The sequence below is a fragment of the Tachypleus tridentatus genome, chromosome 13 (genome assembly GCF_004210375.1).
Source record: "Tachypleus tridentatus isolate NWPU-2018 chromosome 13, ASM421037v1, whole genome shotgun sequence".
In the NCBI taxonomy this organism is placed as follows: Eukaryota; Metazoa; Arthropoda; class Merostomata; order Xiphosura; family Limulidae; genus Tachypleus; species Tachypleus tridentatus.
Window position 1 is genome coordinate 151,652,679 of NC_134837.1, and position 25,855 is coordinate 151,678,533.

Genomic DNA, 25,855 nt, shown 5'->3' on the forward strand with positions numbered 1-25,855 from the left:
AAACGTTGTATCTATAATCAAGTTCTAAATACTACGAACTTCCAACTGCAATATTTATTATTTATTTATTATTAGCTGGTAATTCCTGCTTCATCCTGTACCTAAAATTTTTAAAGGAAAACCAAATTTCTGTAAGATTGTTTTTGTTTGTTTGTTTTGGAATTTCGCACAAAGCTGTCTTGTAAAATCAGAGCAAAAAGTTTGTACTTCTTGTTCTTAATTCTTTCTGTTAGTTCTTTTATATTACATCGCATCTTAAAACCTAAAACAATTATATCAACCAGTTTCATTAAGATGGCATAATTTGAAACGGAGTTTACGTTATTATAAGTATTGTAAATAACTAGTAGTAATTCTACAAAATAATAATTCTAGTGTAAACGATAATGTCATTATTCCTTGAAATTAGCCTTCTTACATTAACGGGCCTGGCATGGCCTAGCGCGTTAAGGCGTGCGCTTCGTAATCTGAGGGTCGCGGGTTCGCGCCCGAGTCGCGCCAAACATGCTCGCCCTCCCAGTCGTGGGGGCCTTATAATGTGACGGTCAATCCCACTATTCGTTGGTAAAAGAGTAGCCCAAGAGTTGGCGGTGGGTGGTGATGACTAGCTGCCTTCCCTCTAGTCTTACACTACTAAATTAGGGACGGCTAGCACAGATAGCCCTCGAATAGCTTTGCGCAAAATTAAAAAAAAAACCTACATAGGCAGTGCTTCCTCTTCCTTGATATGTAAATTGGAATTTGTGTTTCTTCTAGATACTATACTAAAGCAATTTCATTGTCGCAAGTTAGCTGATAGTGTCAAAAGACATTTCAACTGTTTTCTTGTGTAAAGGCTTCTTTATTTGTTTAGGGAAAGCTACTGATTGGGCTATTTGCTCTCTGGCAATCGCAAGAAATCGAACCCCAAGTGTTTACATTGTTAGTTGATAAAAATATCCTTTAACCACCAGTCTTTTCTTATATAGGAAGTATTACTAGAATGCTTCTTGATGTGAGAATACTACCGCTTGATAACGAATGACAATAATTAATTTATTGATGACGAGAAACCCACATGAAATAAAAACGCTGAGATACATTTTTATTTCATGTGGGTTTCTCGTCATCAAGAATTACCTCACCACGGCGATTATACAGAAGTGTAAGTATTTTGTGTTTCTTTGTATCTGTTTAAACTCCATTATGCCTGAACTTATCTACATTACGTCAATGTTAACCGTACACGATCGTGTAATCCTGAAGAAACTAAGAAACTTAAATAAAAATATCATCAATGGAAGAAATGACATTTATTTCATCCAACAGTGCAGGAAGGAAAACAAATCCCTAATTTTCTGAAGATAACACTATCGAAGAATTTTAACCAGTGTACAAACATTATCCATAATTTACAGAAAAAAAAATCTACTATTAATACCAGCCATTCTGAGATACAAAAAAGTAAATTAATACTTTAACTCCCGACAATCCTTTCATAATATAGTAGGTAATACATAATATTATAATATTTAATTAATAGACATTATATGAAATTTAAGTTCTCAAAAATGGATGATATCATAATTATATTTATTATTTAATTTATCGAAATATCTTTTATGATGGCGGTACTAGCTTCAGATCGCAGCAAGAGAGAAACAGGTAATCAGTGTGCCATTATAAAATAGTATTAATTATTATATATATAGGTTTGATTTGAAGTGCAGACTGTATGATTTACCAAATCCTCAACTTTCACTTCAACTTACAGTTTATTTGCGGGAGAAGTTATATAAGGAAAACAAACTTAAAATTAAAAAGTAAGAACTTGTACGTAGATTAGTACTACTACTAGTGGTACTAGTACTCCAACTAATATTATTTAATATAGTATGCCTTTAATAATATTAATTACTGTTAACATTGCTACTGGTAATGCCACAAGTAATATCAATAGTAACTTAGATATTTTGTTATAGTACTAATTCTTACTACTTGCGTATCTTAAATTTATCGTAATACTGCCCAGATATTAGACTAGTCGGAAGATTGTTACTACTTTAACCAGTGTACAAACATTATCCATAATTTACAGAAAAAACTATTATTAATACCAGCCGTTCTGAGATACAAGTTTTTAACGTTAGCGATAGATAGTATCAATACTCGGAAAATGGAAATGTTATTAATATTGGCAAAAATATAGTTACATTGTACAATTTGCACTTTTTTTACAGTAAATTCAACAATAATTTGTATGGGATATCATGTGGTAAGATGCCATATGAAAGCAAGCAACATTGTATGTTATGGAATAATGTCGTGTATTAATCAAGAATAATTCAATGCAATAATTATTATTTTTGAGGTCAGTCATTTCTAGGAACTTTGCCCTCCCACAGTGCAAGGTCTGCTAAACAACTGAGGCAAAAGTGAAGCAAATATTATGATGAAGGGAAAATCCTATTCATTTCATATACTTGTCTGCTGTCTATATTTGTATGTGTAATGACTATTTTGTTTTTAGTGATGTATTGTTCTAAACTTGCAAACATGGTGAAGAGTTGTGTATTCAGTTGCATCAGTAACAAGTCAAATATCTTCTGATCAAATTCATGTTGAACATGTAATAGAAGCTCTGTAAAAGCACTATACAGTCTTTCCTATTCTTTCAAAATCATTTTTCATTCTGGTTACTGTGCTACGTAGTGAGATATGAAGTCTTTTTTGTTTTTAATTCTGGTGAATTCTGGCTGTATATGTATATTGCTTACAAGGTCACAAGTCTAATCTCTTTATCTAAGTGTTGACTAAAAATGTGGCACTATCTAAAGTTGTTGAAACAAATTATTATTAGTTTGAACTTTATGTCACACTTGTACTATCAGTATTGTCATTGTTCTATTAATTAATGGAAAAACTTCATGTTTTGTTTGTGTTGTTACACGATTAACTCTTTCTTTTTACTCTTCTGTTTCCTCATTTTTCATCAAACCACATGTCTGGTTTCAGGCTGTACTGTTTGGTGATGCATACAATTTATTTTTGTCCAAAAGTATGAAAAAGTTTGAGGAAATGTGACAGCATAAAAAAGTGTATGCTAAATCAAATACTGCTGTTGTCAGTATTACATGAAATGAATTACTGACAACAGCAATACAAGGTAATGTATAAACATTTGCTCCCTGCCTGGATTAAAATGATTGAAATGAGATTTATTTTTATAGTAATGACCTTATACTTATAAAAATCTCTTTTTACCATCATAACTACTTAATACATTGTTCAAATTTGAGGGATGTTTGAGAATTATTTCTACAATATAAACTATCAACATGGTTGTAAACCTCATATTTCAAGACATATCATGTAACTATGTAATTGATGGTTGTATAATAATTAATAATGTTCATTATAAACATGCAACATCTGATAAAGTTTTCTGTAGTCTGTATAGGAAGAAATAGTACAAAGATTTTATGTGTAAAATTTCAAGCATAAATATTTTGTTATTCTAGAGAGTTACTATGTTTAGACCATGAAAATGTTGCTTTTGAGAAAAATGAAGTTAAAATTTGATTGTTGTTTGACAGTTTGTGTTATAGGTATGTATTCATTATGCATAAGTGGAACATCACTGCTCCATTATCAGTTTTCATGGATTTAAGTGGCAATAGTTATGCAAGTTACCACAGGAAGGCATCTTGCTTCATATGAAACACTTGGATTATAACTACTTGCTTTACTATTGTTTGTCCTTTGTGAAGATTGTGGTTGCATTACTAGGTAAAATTGTAACCTCGGGAATACTTTTAACAACTCTTAATTTTAATAGTATCAGTAGTATCTAACTTGCTAACAGTAACTAATTTTTAATTTCAATAGCTATCATTTAATCAAAATATTTTAAAACTTGATATTATATTCTAGAAAAGACCAGTTTTATGGAGAATATTTTTTTAATTTAGGAGATCATGGACAGTATTACTAAGTGACCAAAGATATGAAATGTTATGTTTAACTTTAATTACTTCAATTTATTTGAGGGAAATAGGAAACTAGTGGTAGTAATAACATGGATATCACAAATCATGCTTTCTTCAGAAAACTTCACACTAAGTCAGAAGTCTGATAAAGTTGTATATTGTAGCTGTAAACTGTAACTGGAGAAAAATAATTTCACATATAATATATGTGTATTACATGAATGTATTAATGAATTAAGTTAATAACTGTTGTGAAATACAAAACTATAATAGTGATTCTGATATTTTTCAGTAACATCATGTCACTAATTACCAGTGAACTTCAAGATGTTAAAAGCCATTGTGAAGATCAAATAGAAGGAAGTAAAGTTGTTACCTGTGTTCCGTCCATGGTCAGAGTGGAGATCAAGTAAAGACTATTTTTATTTAAGTTTTTGTTATTTAACTAGGAATGTGACTGAAGGTATATTCCCAGAAAATTTTCCAATTTTGTATAAGTTTTTAGGATAATTCTTGCAGTTTTATGCATTAACATTATTTTTGTGACTGTCTGTAGGTTAGTTGGCAGCTATTTTTAGTATGTTTGCTTGAAAGAAATTTAATGTAGTTTTTATGTTTTCATATATACCAAATCCTCTGCTCTTAGATTTTGGGTCTCTAGAACTTTTCAAGTCAAGTGTGTGTAACAGAATGCTTGCAAAAACTTAGCAGTTTGTAGTGTTTTGCACTTTAGAAACTTGTAGATAATTTTTTTTGTTCTTTATTCCAACCACAAAGGAAAGACTGCATTAATCTTAAATTGTGATTGGTTACAAAGAAAGTAATTAGTGGTTAAAATATTCCAGAAGTAGAAAGAAAGATGATTGATTGAGAATTATCTAGAAGTGTATAGGTATGTCTTTCAACATAGGAACTTCTATGTCATGTTTGATCTTTTCATTGATTGAGTACTTATTTAAGATGATGGTTTTTTAGAATTATGGATTGCTACATTGTGTGAAAAATTACATTAAAGTCCAAACTATGAAGTGGATTTGACATTATTTTAGGAAGAAACAAATTAGTTTCAAAGTTATTTTTGAGTGCACATATTACAAACTTAAGCTAACAGTGTGTCTTAAATGAGGCATCACTACCATGTAAGAAATGCCAACAAAAAAATATACGAGGTCTTTGTAGGCTTTCAAAACATTGTCACTCCAGTTGGATGCATTTCAGTGGATTACTGAGTTTGTTCTAACTAGTGTGTGGTATTAATGTTCTTATTTGTGTTCACTTTATTTTGGTTATTTTAAAGTAATTTTTGGATTACTTTTGGTTTCATTTGATCAACTTCTATAGGTTTCAGTTTGTGCATTTGGTGAAAAAAACTGATTTTTTTTTCTAAAAAATGCCTTGTCATCAATTCCATTAAACCTAATTTGGATATTTTATACCTTGTGAATGAATTTCTGATGCTGATCAAATACTACCATGCACTTTTTATTACACTTGTTTTTGAAATACACAGTAATCCTACATTAATCTTCTGTGAATAAAATAAATTGATTATTAAATAAAGAGAACATTTACTGTCACTGGTGAGTGAAATATTTATGTAAAAATGGCTGGTTTGGGTTGAGAAAATTTTTGTGTAGAGGAGCGAACAACGTTTAAACTTTCTTTGGTCATTGTCAGGTTCACAAAGAAAGAAAGAGGTAGCTGACTGATAGCTCACCACACGTTTGAAGGGGGTTGTGTAACTGAGTGTATGAATGTAGAGGGTGTGCTTAGATATTTGATTATATTTATTAAGATAGGTATAAAGGTGCTTCTTTGTATTGGTTTATTTTGGGCTTGTTGTTGTATAAGTAAGGCTTCTTCAATTCTGCATTTGTTTATGATTGTTTCTTTATTTAGTATTTGGGTGTTTTCTATGGTTATGTTGTGTTTATTTGATTTGCAGTGTTTGAAAACATGTGAAGGTGACTTTTTGTGTTCTTTGAATCTGGTTTACATTTTTCTATTTGTTTCTCAAATATAGAAGTCGTGGCAGTTATCACATTGTATATTATAAATAATGTTGGTGTGGTGTTTTTCAGTGTAGTTTTTACACAGTATAGACCTTAGTTTTGTGCCTGGTTTTGGTAATAACTGGAATGTCATATTTTGTTACTAGTTTTTGCCAAATGTTGGTTATTTTTCTGCTGATGTTGAAAATATATGACATGCAGCAATATATGGTTTCATGATTTTTTAATTTGTGGGATATATTTACTTTTGTTAGCTGATTTTGCTTTTTGTCTAGGTGTGTGTGTATAATGTTTTCTATGGTTTGTGGAGGAAACTTATTGATGTTGATGAAGTATTTTTTTTATTTTTTCTAATTTGTCATTAATTTTATCTGGTGAGCATTGTTTTATGGCTATGTTTATTTGGTTTCTTAGTATGTTGAGTTTTTGTTTTGTTTCATGTGCTGAGTCCCAAGGAATGTATAGACCAATATGGACATATATTTCTACAGTGAATTCTAAAGATCATATTACCACTGCCATGAGATTAATTCTTACATGGGTCAACCCCATTCTCCTAAACATGTTCCTCTTCCTTCTGAGCAAGTCCAACATGCATTTTTTTTTCCACCACTGCATTTTGCAGTGTCTTCCTGTGCCTCCTTGCAGAATCAACTAGGCCTAATTCTGCATTTGTTTAGAATTGATTTTTCAAGTATGTTGTGGTTCATCCATTTCCCTGATTTCCTGTGATTCCTGTCCTTTTTTGTTGGATGATAGTTATTCGTCTCCATATTTAGTTTTCCCACCTTACCCAGCTATTAGGGTTCGTGCCAAGCAACTTGCTTCACAATTGATTGAAGGGATCAGCATACCTCTACTTTTAGTGTGCTACATATTGCTTTGCATTAGCTTATTTTCAGGCTGTCTGTTTCTTGACTTTCAATAGTTGAGGTTGATTTTACCTGTGCTTGTGTATGTGGGACAGTCCTTGATTTACTTGTGCATTTAACCCATGCCCAGTGTTTGTGCCTTCATCTTATCCCTACTTCCCTTCTATGATATTTATCTGTTACCTTTCTCCTTTCTGATTCACTGAGACCTTTATTTCTCCCACATTGGCTAGATTATTGTCTTCAGCTCTCACTTTACATATGTGGCTTCTCTGTTGTTGGGATCTTCTAGGTTGAGATTTGTTTGCTGCCCCCTTATCTTTAGGATTTATGTATGACCCCTTGTCTTTGGCAGTATGTTTTCAAGCATGTACCTCAGACATTGGAATCACATATGGAATCTGAGCATCAACATTATACTCTTTCCTCATTGATAACATGTTTATTGCAGTTAAGCCAAGATAAGCTCCTATTCCAGTTTCCTATCCTAGCCATTTTCAGCCTTTTTTTGCTCCTCTATCCTTGGAGTTCTCATCTCATTGTATTATTCAATGTAGACGGGCATGTTGCTGTTAGTATTGGTGACTTCCTAGTGAGTTTCGTTGCAGTGAGAGCTCGAGTCATATCTTAGCTATTTTATACCTAGGACACATCCTTTTAATTGTACCCATTTTTATATTTTCTGCAGTAGAGTTTCATAAGTATTGTATAGTTCAGATCACTATCCAATCTTAGTTTTCTTCCAGTTGGAATACTCCTCTGTTTTTCTGTCCATATGTGCAACATCTTTATATGATGGGTGAAGAGTATACTTTGTTCAGAAGTAGTGTGGTCTCCTTCATAAGACCTAAGAATCTGACTTTCTTATCATAGGGAGTGCTCTTTGGATGTTTCTGAAGGATTTTTCTTTCTTTCCCTTGCACTAGTCTTTCCATTTAATCAATGTGGGATTCTAGTTGTTTATGTTAGTAAAAGTAGGTAATGTAATATATTGGAAGTTATAATTTTTCTGTGCTGAAATATATATCCAATAGGTACTTACATCTTTTCACATTTCTGCTTTCCCTTTCCACTGAAAACCAGTACTTCCATTTTCTGCCAAAAATCAAGGTGATAGTTCAGCAGAATTGAACAAAGGGAGCCATGGGAATCAGGAGATTATGGTGCATTATCTTTGGTGGATGGTTGTGACAAGGTGATCTGCTTGAGAGATGTATTGGAATTGATGAATTCTAATTGAGGGGAGATAAAAGGCTTGTGGCATGCATAATGTTTTTTGCATATAGAGGGCAGCATTGAATGAGAATAGCTATTTTTGTAAGAGGAAGTAACTATCAGAAATGTATTTTAAATTTAGAAAAAAATTAATTATAACTTTACAGAAATTATAGAAACAACTTGTAAATCAGATATATTTACTATAATATGATAGCCAATTTCTTGATCTATTTAATAATATTTAAACTTTTTTCTAAGTTGTGTTTCATTAGTAAATGATCTGACCACTTGATGTGGTATCAGAGTATTGTACTTATAATTTTGCAGTTTATTCTTGTAAAGTAAATTTATGATAATTATAACTTTATCAAAGTTTGAAAACTATTAGCAAATAAATAAGAATAAAATTAGAAAATTTATTAACATAAAGCAGTATTTTGTTAACAAGTAACAGTGTTTCACTTTTCCATGCTTTCCACAGTAGTGATTCATTTTTTACAATGAAAATAGTTATTTATATGGATTGATAGAAAAATACTTAAAAGAAAATTGAGAGGTAACTTGTTTACAGGTAAAACTTTGTAGCTATGCAGAAATGAAAATATGAATTTTTGTTATTATTATTTATGAATTACCCTAAATAAACTGCCAGAAAATGGAAATAATTGTAACATGTTCATAAGCATGTTTACACAGTATTGGAGTCTTAAGTATTGTATTTATACTTATGATAATTATAACTTTATCAGTGTGTGTAAACTATTAGGGAATAAATAATAATAAAGTTAGAAAGTTTATTAACATAATACAGTATTATTTTAACCTTGTAACTATAAAGAAATTAGGAAAAAAATATAAATTATGCTTTTTTCATGCTATAATTACTACATGTAATAACAATAATACAATTTTTTTTGTCATAGTACTTTATGAGTTATGAGTTGCATGTCTGCATGCACGGTGTTGTGATTTCCACATGGTTATGATCATCAAACCACTTATATTGTTTACCATTAAGGGTTTTCATTATAACTTTTTGAAAATGTCACAATTTATGACAAATAATGGATCACCACTGAAGAGATTTTGAATAATGCCAAGGTTGTTTTGCCATGTATGTTTTGCACATGTTGATACATTTGACTTGCATACCATTTTCAATTTATATTGTGTATCTGGAATGGCTAAGCAAGTTTTGATATTTTGTTTTAAATTTTGTGTCTAAAGTGAGTCAAGTAAGTATGAAGTCTTTGAAAATGGATGCCAATCACAAGTATGACAAAAACAAATGTAAAAGAATGTTCCACAGTTCCTATCAAAGTAGACATCCAAGTATGACAGAAAGAAATGGGTCATATTCTGCTTGTGAAGTTCTTTAATAACATTAGTTGAGCCTTCTAGTGTGATATTTGTTACAGGATAAAGTAACACAAAATTTTTAATTTTTATTATTTAACTAACTTGTTCATTCAAGTGTGGACAAATATAGTTTATTACAGACAACCATAATTGGTTTTATTTTGAACATCGACATTAGTAGATTAATATATATATTCATGTATGTGCACTTTGTTTTGTAACTAATGTGAGCTTAGTTAGTTACCAAGTATCAATAATATAAATCTAAAGTTACTAATAAAGAAAAAGAGGTAATTATATTATGAATTAATGCAACTCCATTTATAAACAACAGATTAAAAACTGAGATTAAAAATTATTTTCTCGTTATATAGCATTATATTCTGTATATTCTCCTGTGAAACATAAATGACAAGCAAATGGATGCAAAACTGTATAATGGACATTTTTAGTGGACACAATGAAAAATATAGAAAGATTAAATGAAATAGCAACTTATAGGTGCTCTAGTGTTTTACTCTCTCTTCTAATTTATTTTCTGTTTAATATTTATTGAAATTCTTATTTAAGGTTATGTGTAGTTCCATTTGTTATGTCAGTATAAAACCTGCCTTATTTTATTTGGAGGTAAATGTAAGTTGCAAAATTTAGATAATTATGCTACGTGTAGTGAACAGTTACTGAAAAAAAGTGCAATTCAGTCTCTCCTAATAGAGCTACTTGCTGGTAAAATATCTTATTGAAAATGAGATAAGTGGTAACCATGTTGATATATTTCTTTTGATGTTTTACTTAATACATGAGAAATTAGATTATTTTTGATGATTTTTTTTAGGAAAATTGTTTGAAAGCTGCCATCTTAGTATGCAATTTTGAAATAATTTTAGTATATAATTCTTCAGACGGACAAAGTTCAAGCAGTTAACAGCTTGTATTCAGTTCCCAGACAACTACCCTGAACAGCCTCTGATTATAGAATTCAAGAGTAAAACACTTGCAACCAGGTTATTAGATGGTCTGTGTAAAGTATGTGAACAGGAGTGTAAAAAGTACCTTGGAAAGCCACAGGTGAGTGTTGCATGGTCACCAATGTCACATGTGGTCTATTGGTTAGAAAGCAAAATCATTGACTGTGTACTTTGTAAATGTTAAAGGGTGGTGTTGAATTTCTTAGGACTATAATAATGACAAAGCTTTGAACATATATCACCTCAAATAATGTTTAATTTTGAATCTGCATAATGATTATTTTGTAGGTTGATAAATATTTTTATGGAAGACATCAAGGTTAAAATATAATTTTATATTCTAAATTATCCATCATAATTAATGTTTTTTACCTATATTTCTGTAATGTATCATTTTTAGACGGTTTGAAATTGCAACAAGAATTGCTCTATGCTCACTAAAACTATAGGAATTTAAAACTCATTAACTATATATAAATATATATCATGTTTGTTTTTTTTTTGTTGCTTATAGATTCTTAGGATTTTAAAATTTGTCAGCAGCTTCATAGATGAAAACCCTCTGTGTGTTTGTAGTGAAGAAATTGCTTCTATCAAGAAAGAGTTAATCAGTGAAAATGATGACCTGAAATTAAAACAGAAATCTTCTTCTCTTTATCTTCAAATAACCCAGGAGGCATACAGAATAGTTGTAAAATTTATAGTTCCTCACCACTATCCTGAAGAACAGATAAGGTTAGTATATCATAGCCAGAACCTGCAGGTTATGGGGATGTTTTTAATCATGTAATAAAAAAAAACTTTGTTAAAGATGGTTAAAATATGAATCTTTTATGGTATAAAATTAAAAAAAAAACGTTATTTATTCAGTTTTGAATGCATTGATTTTTGTTTTCAAGGAAAAATGTGATATTTAAAGATGGCAACTTTCAAGTTACAATTGGAGGTGTGAAATAATAACTGAGGAAGATGTAATTAAATACTTGTATATTAATTTTACTTGTTTCTTTATAGTCATTAGTAGTAATTGTTTTTGGTGTTTTTTTCCAATCTGCCTAAAACTTGTCATTTAATGAGGGATTTAACTACAAATGTTTCCTGGATATGTGAAAACTACTTGTTGATTTCTGTGGTATATAATTACTCCTATTTTATAGTTCAGGAAACTCCTTAGAAAATACATTTTATGAGAATTATCAGTATTTTTATATTTTTCAAACAATTGCTGATATTTGTTTTACCAAAAAAACAAATGAAGACAAGATTATTTGATACTTTTTTATTAGCTTGAATTAGATATTGCAAATTGAATACAAAAATTTGGGACAAAGGAAGATGGTGCAGTAAGCCAGGGGATTAAGACAGTTTTTATTAAATAATAAAAATGAAAGATTAAAGTTATTTTAATGGAAAATGAATTAAAAGTAAGTTTTTATGAAATTCTTGAGGCTTGAAATAATTTTTATAGCATCATCAGAAATATAAAAATTTATCCCTTGTTGGTGTTTCAGAGTTCCATAATTAGCTCCTTAAATTACGTTTTGTAATGCTTACATTTTAAATAGAGTAAAAAGGCTTTTATAAGACTGTATTTTTCATTAGAATGATGGGAAAAGTGTATGATATGTAACAAATTTATTTTCATTAGTACTATTCTCTTCACCTAACTCTTGAGAAGCAGAGTAAAAAAAGAAAAAAAACTGTAAAGGAACAGGAAATAATTTAAACTACTGGAACAAAAATACTGTTTATAAAATGTTTTAAAACCTCTGTCTAAAAATATTGTACAATAATTTAAAAATCACTTGAAAATTAAACAGTAAGGTTTTAACCATCTTAACTAAAAGGAATACTGAAAAATACATTTTAAGCTACAAAAATAAAAGTCTACCCTAGAATGATCTGTAGACTAAAAACACAAGGGGGTTCTGTGCAAAGGAAACTTCAAAAACTAGAACAAAGAAAGTAAGAAGTATAACTTAACAAAAGAAATAATTAAGTTAGCAAGACTCTAAATTATTAAATTAAATGTGATATAAATAGAACTAAACTAAGAACAAAAGTACAGAAAAGAGGATTTAAGAGTTAAAGTGAACTGAAATACCAGAAAAACTTGTACTTTAGCAAAAAGATAAAACAATAAATTTATAATATAATGAAAATTATTTTAATAAATGAGAACTGTCAGCTATCAGAATAAATGTATATAGTTGTGAGAATAAGAAATGAACTAAATGCAGATAATATATCTTCTTAGTAGAAATCTTTAAGTTACTAGAAAAAACTTATTGTACTGACAGTTTCACAATTACGTATACTTTAGTGAGAATATACCATAATCAAAACTGTTGAACTGTTATATAAAAAAGTATACCACAGTGAAAACGTTTAAATTCCAAAATAACGTGTCGTAAATTACCATGTAAGGTATACTCAAATGGGATCTGTAAACCCTGAAAGTAAAGTATACTTTAGTAGGAACTGTAAATTGTCTGGTAAAGTTTATTCTGGTGGGGATTGCTGGAATGCATATATATGTGACACAACTAGTTTCAGCAGTGTTTGTCACTAGGTGACAGTTAAATATTTGGCAATGCACAAGACAGTTACTAGATGAAATTGAACAACAATACTGATGCTTGTTTGTAAAAAAAAAAAAAGGAAAAATAAATTAAACATTAAGAAAGAAACAAAAGTAGATATTTAATTACTTGCATATACAGTTATAGCATTTATGAACAACACTGTCTGAACTCAGCTTTAATTTTGTTTGAAATATTGACATTAATTGTTGTTTTATAATGTTTATTAATTGTCTTGCTCATCATTGAACATTATGAATAGTTTTATTAACAGTGAAATAACTCTTCACTTAGCTGTTATTGTTATGTAACCTTAAAGTTCAAACTAGTTGTGTGCTTGATTGATGTGCGAGTTGTTTCTTATTTTGATGATAATAAGGTATTTATACATTTTATATGAAATATTTGACAGTACTGTCAATGTAGCATTAAATTGTTTGAACAAGAAACTGTCAGTGGGAAGAATTGTAAACAACTAAGAAATTTGCACTATTGTAATAACTGTAAATTGCTAAAACAAATGTACTCTGTGTTTTAGTGAAAACTAAACTGCAAGATTATGAGTTTGTTACAAGTTTTCAATATATGCATGATGTAATCAGAGTCCTGGAGGTAAAATAATTGCTGAAAATTTTTTAACTCTATTAGAAGTATTTTGATGTATAACTTTTGTACACTTTCATGTTTGGTAATTACTACTTACATACAATGTAGAAGAAGAAAGAAGCAAGACTGGTTTTAATTTAAATTTTGATGTTAAATTTCAGCCAGTTAATAAGTACCTGCACTTCATGCATATTTAATTACCTCAATCAGTAAGCAAACATGCTATCTCATGAATCATTTCCAAATTTTAATGAGAAATGTTTCAAAAACTTGCTGTGATTTGAGTTCAATAAATAGTGTTTAAAAATTGTCAATGAATCTTTAGAAATACAAGTATTGATGTGTGTGATTTTGAAATTTTTATACAAATGTGTAAACAAGATATCTTGTTTGTTTTTCTTTCTACTAACATCTTATTCTATTCTCTATCATATGTCATATAGTCCTTAGAAAAATCATTCTATAACTTATTTCAGGATTGAATTAAAAGATTCCAATTTTCCAAATATTTTTACCAAGTTTTTTTGTGGACAGTCTTCAGAAATTTCAAGACAGTGCATTCAGCCACCACTAAATAGAAAACCAAAGTAAGTTTTTGCTTTGAGTTATGATGCTTTCAAGTTCTGAGGAAGTTTCATAATATGTTATAGAAACATGTTTTATTTTAATAGTAAAAAAAAAATTCTAACTGAAGTTTTGTTGATTCTTTTTTATAAGTTTGAATACTATAGTGTGTTTTATTACTTCTTTGCTCTATAGCAGAGATAATCCAAAACTTTTGTAGATTGTTAGTTGGTACAATCTGTTTTAATCTAATTTAGACTTAAATTAGTTACTAGTATTTTATTTAAAAAAATAAACACAATGAATGCTTTAAGTAAGTAATATGTTGATTAAATCATGACCTTAGGCTTACAATTAAAAACAGAACAATAAAGTAACATCTTTAGTGATGTTGGAAAATAATTAGAGAAGCTAATGATAATGTAGTTCACATTGTTATATTCACTTTTTTACATTTTCATTAAAATTAGCATTTAAGACTAACTTTGTAGTTAAGTTTGTGAACTAGTATGTTTCAGTTTATAGCATTAGTATTTTGTCTCGGAAAACGTGTTGTTGAAAATGATTAAATATAACCAAACATGATTGGTTGTTGGTGTGTAATAAACGTCAAATCTTGTCACACATGAATAGTTGTAACAAGATTGAAATATTTAGTATATCATGCTCAGTATATGTATTATTTTCTAATCTGCATCTTATTATTTTTATGAAAGGTTATTAATTTCATTATGAAGCATTATGAATGAGATACTGCATAAATGGCAATGTGAGGATGTGAAGTTCCATTTTTTATTTGCTATTGAACACAAAAAATATTTCTCTGAGGTGTGTTCATCATGTATCACCTTAAATTATGTACATAATGAAAACTGTGTTTATGAAAGGGTGGATTTTGCAAAATTAGTGTAATTTCAGTTTTAAAGGATTATATGAAACAATTATGTTACCCAAGTTCTTTTTATTAATCATTATTTCTATTCAGTGATTTCTTCACAGCTTTGTAAGTATTGTCTGGACCAGAAAAACTTATTATTTTAGTAATTAGATAAATGATTTTTCAATGTTAGCAAAGGTATTAATGAAAGTCATTTTGTGATAGTGTACTTATGTGTAACTCTCACTACTAAAGATCAAATCCTTCTATTTTAATTTCACATGCATTCAGAAAATGTCCTAGTAATACACTTTGGTTATTATTTGTCATTCATTTATTAAAGTTAACTGGCTTAGAGTGTTCTGTAATATAATCTAAATAATGCCTTATTTATCACAAGTTTGAACTTATCTCAAAAGTGACTCTTGATATACATGTATATAATTGTTACTTTATATGTTTTTTTTTTTCCACGATAGGGATCCTCCATTTGAACCTAAGCCAGCTCTCTGGCCTATAATACGTTTTCTCATTAAGGAAGTTAAGAGATTCCCCCAAGAGAAATGTCCTGTTTGTAAAGAGAGATGCCTACCCTCAGACCCCAAGGTATATTGATATAGAAATAGATGTAGATACTTCTACATTTGCCATACAAAAAGGACAAGAAATTAATTAACCAGTTAACTATGTTAGAATGTCTTTTATACAAAGCAAGAAGTTTAATCATACTTATTAAAAACTCCTTTACCAGGATATATAATATACAGGGTGTTTGGAAAGTCACTGTGCACTTATATATTTATTAACATACATGTTTCAATATAGAATACAGGAGGTAAATATGACTGACAATTATAAACAATGTTGAAAGTGACCCCCATTGGCATCAATACAGGTCTGGATCCTTATTTTGTTTCTAAACACCGCTATCAGTTGCTGGCTGGAAATAGACTGAATAAAATGTGATTACAAAACTGCACAGTGACTTTCCAAACACCCTGTATAATGAGTGGTACAGATTATGTTAGTTAATAGCATTCTATAGCATTACCACTATGCTTTCTTTAGAGTATGTTTTCACTCTTTGTGTATTGTATATTTAATTTTTTTTGTGGCATGTATTGACATGTAAACTTCTGCTCATTTTGTATTACCAAAGTCTATCTGTTCAATACTATTATTTATTCACATTTTATTATAATTTGATTCAAGTTATACATTTATTATTTTTCATTATGCACTATTATCACAATTATAATTTCTTATCATTATAGAGAAGGGTGATTCACTTTTGAAATTACTCACTTTCCAGAAATGAAAATATCTTTAAAATGGTGCTTACTTTTCTTTACTTGCTTGTTGTATTTAATTTGATGAAAATTATACTTTGTGTTTTATAATACAATCTTTTATCGATAATGATTTCTAGCACAAAAGTAGGTTTTATAAGATTATTTTGTCCATTCTTGCAGTTAGCAGTGACATTTAATGACGTGTATTTAGAATCGGCCCCTCTAATCAGTTGCATTCTACTAATCAGTTACATTCACATGTGATTTGGACAACTGGAATTAATAATAATTTGGAATACGAACTTGATTACTTGATTGTTTTTGTGTGACGTAGCACTAATCAAGCTTAAACCTTGATTTAATCAGAAATGATGAGAAATCAGAGGCAGTATTTCAATTACTTGGATGGGGAACAATAAAAAGTAGTTATAGTCAGAAACATTAATTTCAGTTAGTTATTTTATGTGAGTTAAGTACTCATATGTAACACACTGTTATATGTGAATGTACTTTGTAGTCACTATGAGAAAAATCTATAAACAGGCTTGGTGAAATGAAGAAAAAGTGTCATTGGCCACTGTTTAGTTCTTTACATTATATAGCTTCCCTTGAACTTACACTTCAAAATTAAACAATTTTGAGAAAATTAAGTTTATTACTCATAGATAAATCATAATTTAACTCACCAGTTGTAGTTTTATTAAACATGCATGTGATACCTGTATTGAAATTTATTTCCAAAGGTAAGTTAGTTGTTGAACTTGAATGAAACACTGAAAGTTGTGTTAATTTTTTTTATGCATATAATCAACATTTATGTATATGTATATATGATTATAACATGGATGATGATTATATTAATGTGGCTTTACATGTATGTACAAACACACAATTTTTATGTAGATAAAGGAAAATATTTGTTAATAGTAGTCTAGGTGCAATATATTTATGCGTAATAACTATATACTTCTGCATAAATATTATAGAATTTTGATTTATATGTATATGACTTGTTTAGTATTATATTTATCATTTAATTAATTTTATTTCATTTCTGTTATTTTAACATTGGTTTCTCTGAGATCAGTAAACATTTATAGTTAAAACTTTTTTTTTATCAATTTTTCTTCACTGAAAATTGTTGAATATCTTTCATGTAATGAGCATTTAAATTGTTTACAGGAGGTTACTGAAGACCCCAATAACCCAAAATTTGTTGAGCGGGTATACTGTGGTCACATCTATCATTATGACTGCCTTCTGTCATATTTAAAAACTCCACCTTTTCATGGTAAGTATGAAGAAAAGTCTTTGTAATTTCATAGTACTCCTAATCATTCTTCTCCTGGTAAATAATCATTACTATTCTGTTATTCATTTGTTAAGAGTTGTCTAGAGCAAGTGCTCAACACTATATTTACTATAGTGCATAAAAACTATGAATCTATGATTGAATTGACTTTCATATTGAAAACCATAACTTGTTTGCAAATGTTGAAATATAAAATGTAAAATTTTGAATACATTTGATGAGTTGAATATCATACAGTTACAGTAAGCTAAGTATTATGTGTAAGTTCTGACATTTTATGACATTTTATTTTACTTAGGCCTTCTAATGTGACCTACATAACAAAATTAAAGCAAACTTAATTTGTAAGGAAAATAGATGCCATTCTGTGCATACCTTACTGATCATATCCTCATATTTTGTTGCATTATGATTTAATAGTTTAATTGAAATAATAATGTTTATGTTATTATTGTAAGCAAAGAACTTAAACTTTCTGCTGACTTATGCAGATGACAAAAAAGATAGCAAATAGCTTTGATGCATATACTTAGAACTTGTATTTCAGTCACTGAGTAAATAATTTGGAAATGAATGTACTTGACACAGTCATGATAAATTACACGTCTGCAAAAATGTTTGATAATCACAACTAGCCAAGTATTGTTAATAGCAATCAAAACAGTATGTCATCAGAGTTCATATTTTACAATACTATGTGATGCTGAGTGCAACATGCAAACTTATTAACACAAACAAATAACAATATAGAATATATTTAACTGGTGTTTTTACCAATATTTTAAAACTAGTATGTATCTACTAATAATGAATAGGCAATGTTAAGAAAAAACATGATTTTCTTCCATTTGTATAGTTAGATAACTAAGGTTTGAAACTATATACCTAAAAATACTTGTGTTGGACATTTAGACAACCATTAACCCTACACACGTGGGCTTGGTCCATTGGACCTTACTTATACTGGGCAGTTAAAGATCACTATAATTTTGAATACACTTCATGTATCCTTTCAAAATTTTTTAGTCTTTTAGTAAGTGTTTAAAGTATAAATCATATTTTTTTTTTTAATGAAGTGCTTGTGCTAAAGATTTGTCTGAGAATTTACTGGGTCAATAATATACATGAAAGGTGAATTTCATGATAGAAATAAAAAAAAAATTCATTTTAAAGTGTTAATATCTTATTTTTATACACCTACATCATACTTGATTCAAAAGTCTTTAGAGGTGTTAAAAAGAATGAAAAGAACAGTCAAAACCTTACTGAGTAACAGTTTTTCCTTTTGACCTTGAAGTTATAAATTACTTATTCACAGTTTAAACCTCTATTACTTTATTAAACATGTTTTCTGTTTTTGTTTATACTTTGCTATATGGACCAGGAATTCTCTCAGAAAATAAGTATTTTCATGAGTTATTATGCTGTTTCTACCAAAGGTGAAAGATAAAAGGATAGGAGTAAAAAAATCTGAGATGGACTTTTTGGCATGCAGGTGTATCAATCGATACAGAATGGTGAAGGTTGAGGTGTTAAATATATCCTTTTAGATCAAGAAATTAAAACTTGTATTAAAATTTGAATTGTAAAGTATGTTTCATGCTAAGTTTATTGTTGCATATATTCATAACATAGCTTTAAAAGAAAATATCATGAGAGTCTTACTTTGCAGCTGAGTAGAAAAATAAAATATGTTCAGTGGACAACTTGTTCCGTAAAACTGGTGTACAAAGTATAAATGTAGATCTTATTGATATTTTTCAAGCACAGTAACATTTTAGTTACTGTATATTATATACATGTATATACTCAAGTGGTAGTACTTTATTTTTTATTTTATCTTCATTTTTTCATCTTTTTATGTTTATCTTTTTCTTATTCTTATTTTAACTTCAGTGAGCAGTCACCTTTCCCAAAACTGTCTGCAGGCAGTAAAGGGTGATATAGATGTGGGACATGGTGGGCTTGAGCACCCAAGTCTTGCTCTCCTAATTTCTAATCTTCTTATGTGAGACTAGCAAACTAGATATTAAGAGTGATGGGCAGTGTATCCCCAATGCAATGTGGGTCCTACTTATTCAATCACCTCCAAAACCTAGGATACATTTTATAATCCCACATTATAGTTTGTACCCTGGGATCTTTTTTTTAAAAAATGCAGCATATTTTGTTTAATTTTAATGTGTTGTGTTCTGTTTTAGCTTGAAAATTTATGGTTATATATATATAAGTATACACAGATATACATATACCTACAAAAACATAAATTTCAGTTACTGTTGAGGGAAAAATAACAAAAACTATGATATCCAGTACTTATGATGTGAAGAAATTGTAGTTGGAAATGTGGAGATGTGATTACTAACCCTCATGCTGAACTCTTTTCATTTTTCAGAATAAATCAAAGTGCAAATTATTTTTTGTAAGTTTTTAAATGTGTTTTAGAAGAAAAGTTATCATTCAGTAGAATAAGACATTACGGAACTGCTATAAATGACTTAACTTTTTAACTCGGTATAAATGAAACTAATGTATTTCTATTAGAAGTGATGATTTTAGTAAACTTCAAACTTTTATAATGAAGTTTGGTTTTGCTTCCTTTAAAATTGACAGACAAATGTCAGATGTATATAGTTCAAAATCTGCTTTTTTCATTGGTTGTAAAAATGTACTTAAGAGATGTAGTTCTGAGTAAATAAGTTACTTTAAAACAATAAATGGATGGGAAGAACTTCTCTGTTAGGTTTGCTAAATATATTGATATTTTAGCAAATCATGAATGTTAGAAGTTCTTATTTTACATTCTAGCTTTTCAGTATATGAAGTTTGAGGCTTTAATTGGTTAAAACACTGATGTAGGATTAATAGAATGTAAACTGAAGAACTTGCAAAGAATATATCAAGAATGAGAACTGAGTACTTTTTTTAAATCCTTTCTATTAGGTTGTTATATTTTAATAAGAGCATTCTATTTTCATCACATAGACTAACAACAATACTAGGTTATACTTTGATTGGTTAGCAACATGACATTGAAAGCCATTGTTGGAATACATTGATACCAAAATGCACTGGCTTTTTTAAGTATTAGAAGTTGTATAAGGAACTATTTCTTTTTTTCTTTTTTTTTTTACAAAATTGTTTGATTAAAAAGATAAGCATGTACACGGGTAAGTAATAATAGCCAGCTGCACCCCTTCACAGTCCACTTAGTATGGGTGCAGAATTTCAGATTTATAGGTTCTTTCCTTGTGTAGCTATGGTGGTCACACACACATAACCTTCAAACATTCCCTTTTATTATTATCGATTAACATTTCATTTATTTACCTAGTTTTGATGTTAAGTTTATTAACATACATTTATTGTAAAATAGTTTAACTCATTTTTCAATGCAACTGCTAAAAGTTCCAAAGAGCATCAGTTAATGTGAACCTGTATTTTGATGGTAATTTATGTAATTTTAGGGATCACGTTCTCTAAATTGGTGTATTTATAAGTTTTTACAGCTTTCATGTAAAACTTTTTAAAGAAATTTATTTACTAATTACTTTTTTATGCAATATAAATTAAATTAGGGATATTTGGTTAAGTCATAAATTATCATTACATATATCATCAAGCTTACAGTGAGTACATGGTCAACAAAACAATGAATTCATTGCAGTGCTTTACATTTACAACCACATTATTTATTTATTATTGAAGATTAACATAGTTTTATTAAGATAAAATACATGCATTTTAACTTAGGAATATTTTAGTGTGATAAATGACTGTTTTATGTCCATTAGATATTAATAATTTTTTAAGGTGCTATATTTTGCACTGTGTGAAGATTATAGGAATGGTGTGGAAAGTTTTATGCTTTAATTTGAAAATATTTTTTGTTTATACCTGTCACATTGTGTATTGTTTCAATGTGGGATAATTTAAACTGAAACACTTGAATTAGAGTGAAGGGAAGATATGGTAAATTGTACTTGTTTTATGTTTTAATATTTTGAAAATCTTGATGTTATGTTAGAATGGTTGGACAAACAGTTTTATGTTTTATTGTAGGAAGATTTGGAAAACTAGAACATGTTTCATATTTGAACATTAAGCTCGATAGATGTTTAGTGTTGTAATGAAGTAAGGGTTTAGTGTGAAACCCTAGTCACATAATGTTTTAATGATCCTAGGTTTTGGTGTTAAATTCAGTAGGCATATTTAATATTTTAATGAGAAAGGTTCTATCATCTGAGCCATAAAACGTTTAATATTTTATTGAAAGAAGGCTTTAATTTCAAAGCCCAGAAGAATGATTATTAATAAAGGTTCTGGTGTTACAGGCAAAAAAAACATGTTTTATTCTATAAGAGCGTATGAAATTATTTTAACTGAATTTTTTTAGTAGTATTTTTAGTTTTGTGTGACAAAGAATTTGAAAATGTATCTAGTTTCTTCATTATGTAACATTTACTTTAGATTCATATTTTATTGTAATAAATTTTTCATTTACTTTTTGGTCTGTAGGTGGCAAGAAATGCCCTAACTGTGGAAACAGAATTTATCATGACAGATGGAAGTTGACTCCCACTATGGCAGAGGCTCAGTGGGCACATCAAGAAGCCAGGCATCGAGAGCTGGAAGAAGTTGAAGAATTTTTACAGTGAAGCTTGTTGTTCTGTACTGTACTATCCTGCAAAATGTCTCATTCTAGAAGACTGAAGGATGCAATTTAAATTTGTGAAATAACCTGTCACACTGTTAAATGTTTGTATGTTACAATAATTTATTAGACAAATTTTATGCACAGGAAAGAGAAAAGCTGTACCTCAAATTTTAATATCAATATACAATTTTCTGACAGAAAACAATTCTTCAAACAGGATAATTACTATTTATAAACTGGACAGTCTGTTATATAAATATTTTTTACCAAACAAGACAGCTATTTTGTTCACATAATGGCTAATAAAAATCAAAGGTTTTTTTTGTATCCACTGAAATGGGCATGGTAACCATATTTTTTATTATACCAAGAACTGTGTAAAAGTAAAGTATTAATAAAAACTCTCAATTAACATAAACAGATTTTTAAATGTTTACTTTATTTATACCAATCTTGATTCTACAGAAAATGTTTTATTATTATAATACACAAAATAAGAATTTCTTGCAAATTTCTTAAAAACTGGGTTTACAGGATGATTTAAAAAATGTACTATTATCATGAATGTTAACAGCTACATCAATAATACAAACTTATCTCAGAGACAATTCATTTAGCCTGAAGAGCCTTATCATTTTGACTTGAAAAATATGTTTTTAAAACTTTGAGTAGATTTTTTTAAATTCAAAGGTACAACCTTGTCCTGTAATTAACTGTTATGGTACAGAGAACAGTTGTCAAATGTGTGTTGTATTTATACATATGAGAGAGATTTGTTATGATTAATGTCAATTGGTGATGGAAGTAAGAACAGTTGAGGATAGTTTAAAAAATACTCATTAAATTAGGTTAATCTTTTATATTTCATTTCCTCATTATGAAAGAGTATTTGGTTCTCAAACAGTATACTTAATATATAACTAAGGTAAGTAGTTACAGCTTAGATTACTTTAAGTTAGGGAAGGATTAATTTCTTAAGCAATGAACAATGATAGTTTCTATTTTGTTCAAATATCATAGTGAGAGAGGCCCTGTGTCATACTCTTGACAATTTACAGATGCCCTTTTGTATTTGTAATATGACATATGGTTTCAAATTTTTCTTGTGGCATTCTGATAATCTTATTTTAACTTTACAGTTTCCTGATGTGTAAAATGTAACTATTGTATATTCCAAACTCAACTGTTTCTAGTTTTCTTAAGAAGCATGGTTATCTTTCACTGCTTGAAGTTTCCTCTGTACTGTATGTCTAAACCCAACAATTTATCATTTTCCTCTATAAAGATGACCTTTCTTTGGCTGTACAGTCATGCGACTTTTTTTTTATACAAAGTTTAACCTTGTTTCTAGCTGAGATTGTGTCCTCTGTGTAATGCAAGTCATTATCTTAATTTTTTTAGAATTTGTTTCCCCATGAGAAGTATATTTTTATTGCTGTTGATCAATTTATTTTGTCTACCTCTTATAAAATATGGCCCTCAAATTGTCATGTAGATGTTTAAGTGTAAAATGGCACTGTATATCATCTGGTGTGAAATATGTACCACTGATCTTGCATTGGTGTCACTAATATCCTTAACATGCTGATTTTTTTATTTCTAGCTGTTGGCCAAGCATTACAAAATACCCTTTTTTTTCATAATGTTAAAACTCACAGCCAGTTAAGATTATGAAATTATGTACATGAAAAGTACAATTAAGCAGTTTCCAAAAATATTAAGGCTATTTCACTTTTACAAGTAGAATTTCTTAACTCCTTTGATTATCTACCAAATAATTTAAGCTAACAATTAATAAAGTTTATTTTAACTTACACTTCTTTACAATAACTGTGTGTGTAAATGTTTTCAGTGTTGACCTTTTTAGAAGTTTTGTAATAATGAGATAAAACTAAATACTTCCAAGTATTTTTAGGCTTCCTGTCATTACTAATATCAGGACAGTTATTTTTGAGGACAAATAAAAACCTATATCCCAGGTTATTTCTTTCAATTAAACACAGTTGAAGTAGAACAATGACAGTATCAGTTTCAAATTTTATGACCCCACAAATGGAAAAGGGTTCATTGTATGGAAGAAAATCACTACATAGGTGCAGTGGCAGATTTAAGGTTGGGTGGGCCCAACATCTTATTTAATTTTACAATGATAATTTTTATTCTATAGGTACTGGGGCTGTCTTGCCTCTATCTAAATACTCTACTACATAGGCTTTGTTCATTTTAATATTTGGATATGAGCACAAATGTTAAAACTGCAATAGTATGTACTAATTCATCATCATACTTGGCAGCTCACTGTTGTTTAAAGGTATAAAAATTGTATTTAGTGTACCTTAACTTTACAGCTTACCAGAAGTAGAGTGAATAAGAGAAATAAAAAACTGTTGTATAATCTGTTGTTATTTTGTCAACAATTTGTAATCTTTAGGTAAAGCAATGTTTTACATAGCTTAGCTGATTTCATTTAATTTTTCATGCTTTTGTATACTTGATTAGTATGGTACATACATTTGGAACTGATGCACCTTTTAAATATTTGCATTATAATCATAACTGTTCTTGGATAAGTTATATGGTAATACTACATTTTGTACGTACCATATGCACTTTAACACAAATAGTTAGATAGGTATATATCCACATACACAACATTGGAAAGACGACAAAGTTGAGCAAGGACAAAAAATGTTTTGTTATTAAATTGTGCAGGAATTTGAACCACACAATTTATAAAACATTAACAATGTTATACCCACATACTTTTACAGTAAAAAGTATAACCAAAAATTGTGCAGATGAAAATATATGGGAAGAAAGGAAAACAAGATGGACAGATAGGGATCAGAGTGAAAAACAGTAGGAGGTTGCAGGTAACTAATTCAGTAATATGGAAAGATGATATTAGATGAAATGAAAAATGGTGTAATGTTTAAAACTACGTGATTTGAGGTGTGTGATTCAAATAACATTTGTTTTACTGAAATTTAGAACTTAAAAGCATCATAAAATGAAGGAATGTGAAAAACGAACATCTAAGTTATCATGTAATCTATCTTGCATACTCCTATTTTGATGAGTAGTTTTCAGTTTGCATTATTCTGGGGTGTTTTCTATCAAAAATAAAAGTACCGTCCATTGGATGGTTTATTCATTTGAGTATGTTAGCACTGTTGTTAGAACATTGACTCAGGATATAAGATACTTAAGACATTTTTCAGTTTTGCAGTAGAATTCAAATGATTACTCTAAAATCATCATGCGTTATGAAGTTAATCTGTATTGTATTTAATAAATTAATGCAATTAGTCATTTTTCCTGTGGAGCTGCAACTTGGTGAGCTAAACCGATGGAGATATAAATTTCTATTTTTAGTATCGTTGGTAGTTGTTTACCGCAGTAAAGTTAAACACAAGCTTTTTAAATTTTACATACGTTAATTTGTTTTACAAAATAATGTTTCTTCAAGCAAATTCTTAATAAAAGTCAGTACACTACGTTTTCTCTGTTTATCAAATTATTTTCAGCAAAAACTAAGTGTAGGAATCAGAAGGAAGCGAGATATTCA

At 29.1% G+C, this 25,855-nt stretch overlaps 1 protein-coding gene across 4 annotated transcripts; it reads left to right on the forward strand.

Moving 5' to 3' along the window:
• The first annotated feature begins 1,076 nt into the window (after positions 1-1,076).
• LOC143236336 (uncharacterized) lies at positions 1,077-25,787 on the forward strand. Of its 4 annotated transcripts, none has more exons than XM_076474608.1 (8): positions 1,077-1,144; positions 4,261-4,377; positions 10,332-10,497; positions 10,912-11,132; positions 14,062-14,172; positions 15,506-15,632; positions 17,501-17,609; positions 22,149-25,787. In XM_076474608.1, exons 1-8 carry the CDS (start codon positions 1,092-1,094, stop codon positions 22,286-22,288), a joined length of 1,044 nt encoding a protein of 347 aa, XP_076330723.1. In that variant the 5' UTR covers positions 1,077-1,091; the 3' UTR covers positions 22,289-25,787. The 4 variants fall into 4 exon arrangements, with proteins under 4 accessions (XP_076330723.1, XP_076330724.1, XP_076330725.1 ...); XM_076474609.1 differs by lacking the exon at positions 1,077-1,144 and adding an exon at positions 1,514-1,644 and having other exon boundaries at positions 22,149-24,682; XM_076474610.1 differs by lacking the exon at positions 1,077-1,144 and adding an exon at positions 1,671-1,802 and having other exon boundaries at positions 22,149-24,682.
• Positions 25,788-25,855: the final 68 nt, after the last annotated feature.

Coding starts and splice junctions, on each gene's coding strand:
- LOC143236336 (XM_076474608.1), top strand. CDS start 1,092: ATGTGGGTTTCTCGTCATCAAGAATTACCTCACCACGGCGATTATACA. Junction 1,145..4,260: donor CACGGCGATTATACAGAAGT/GTAAGTATTTTG, acceptor GATATTTTTCAG/TAACATCATGTCACTAATTA. Junction 17,610..22,148: donor AAAAACTCCACCTTTTCATG/GTAAGTATGAAG, acceptor TTTGGTCTGTAG/GTGGCAAGAAATGCCCTAAC.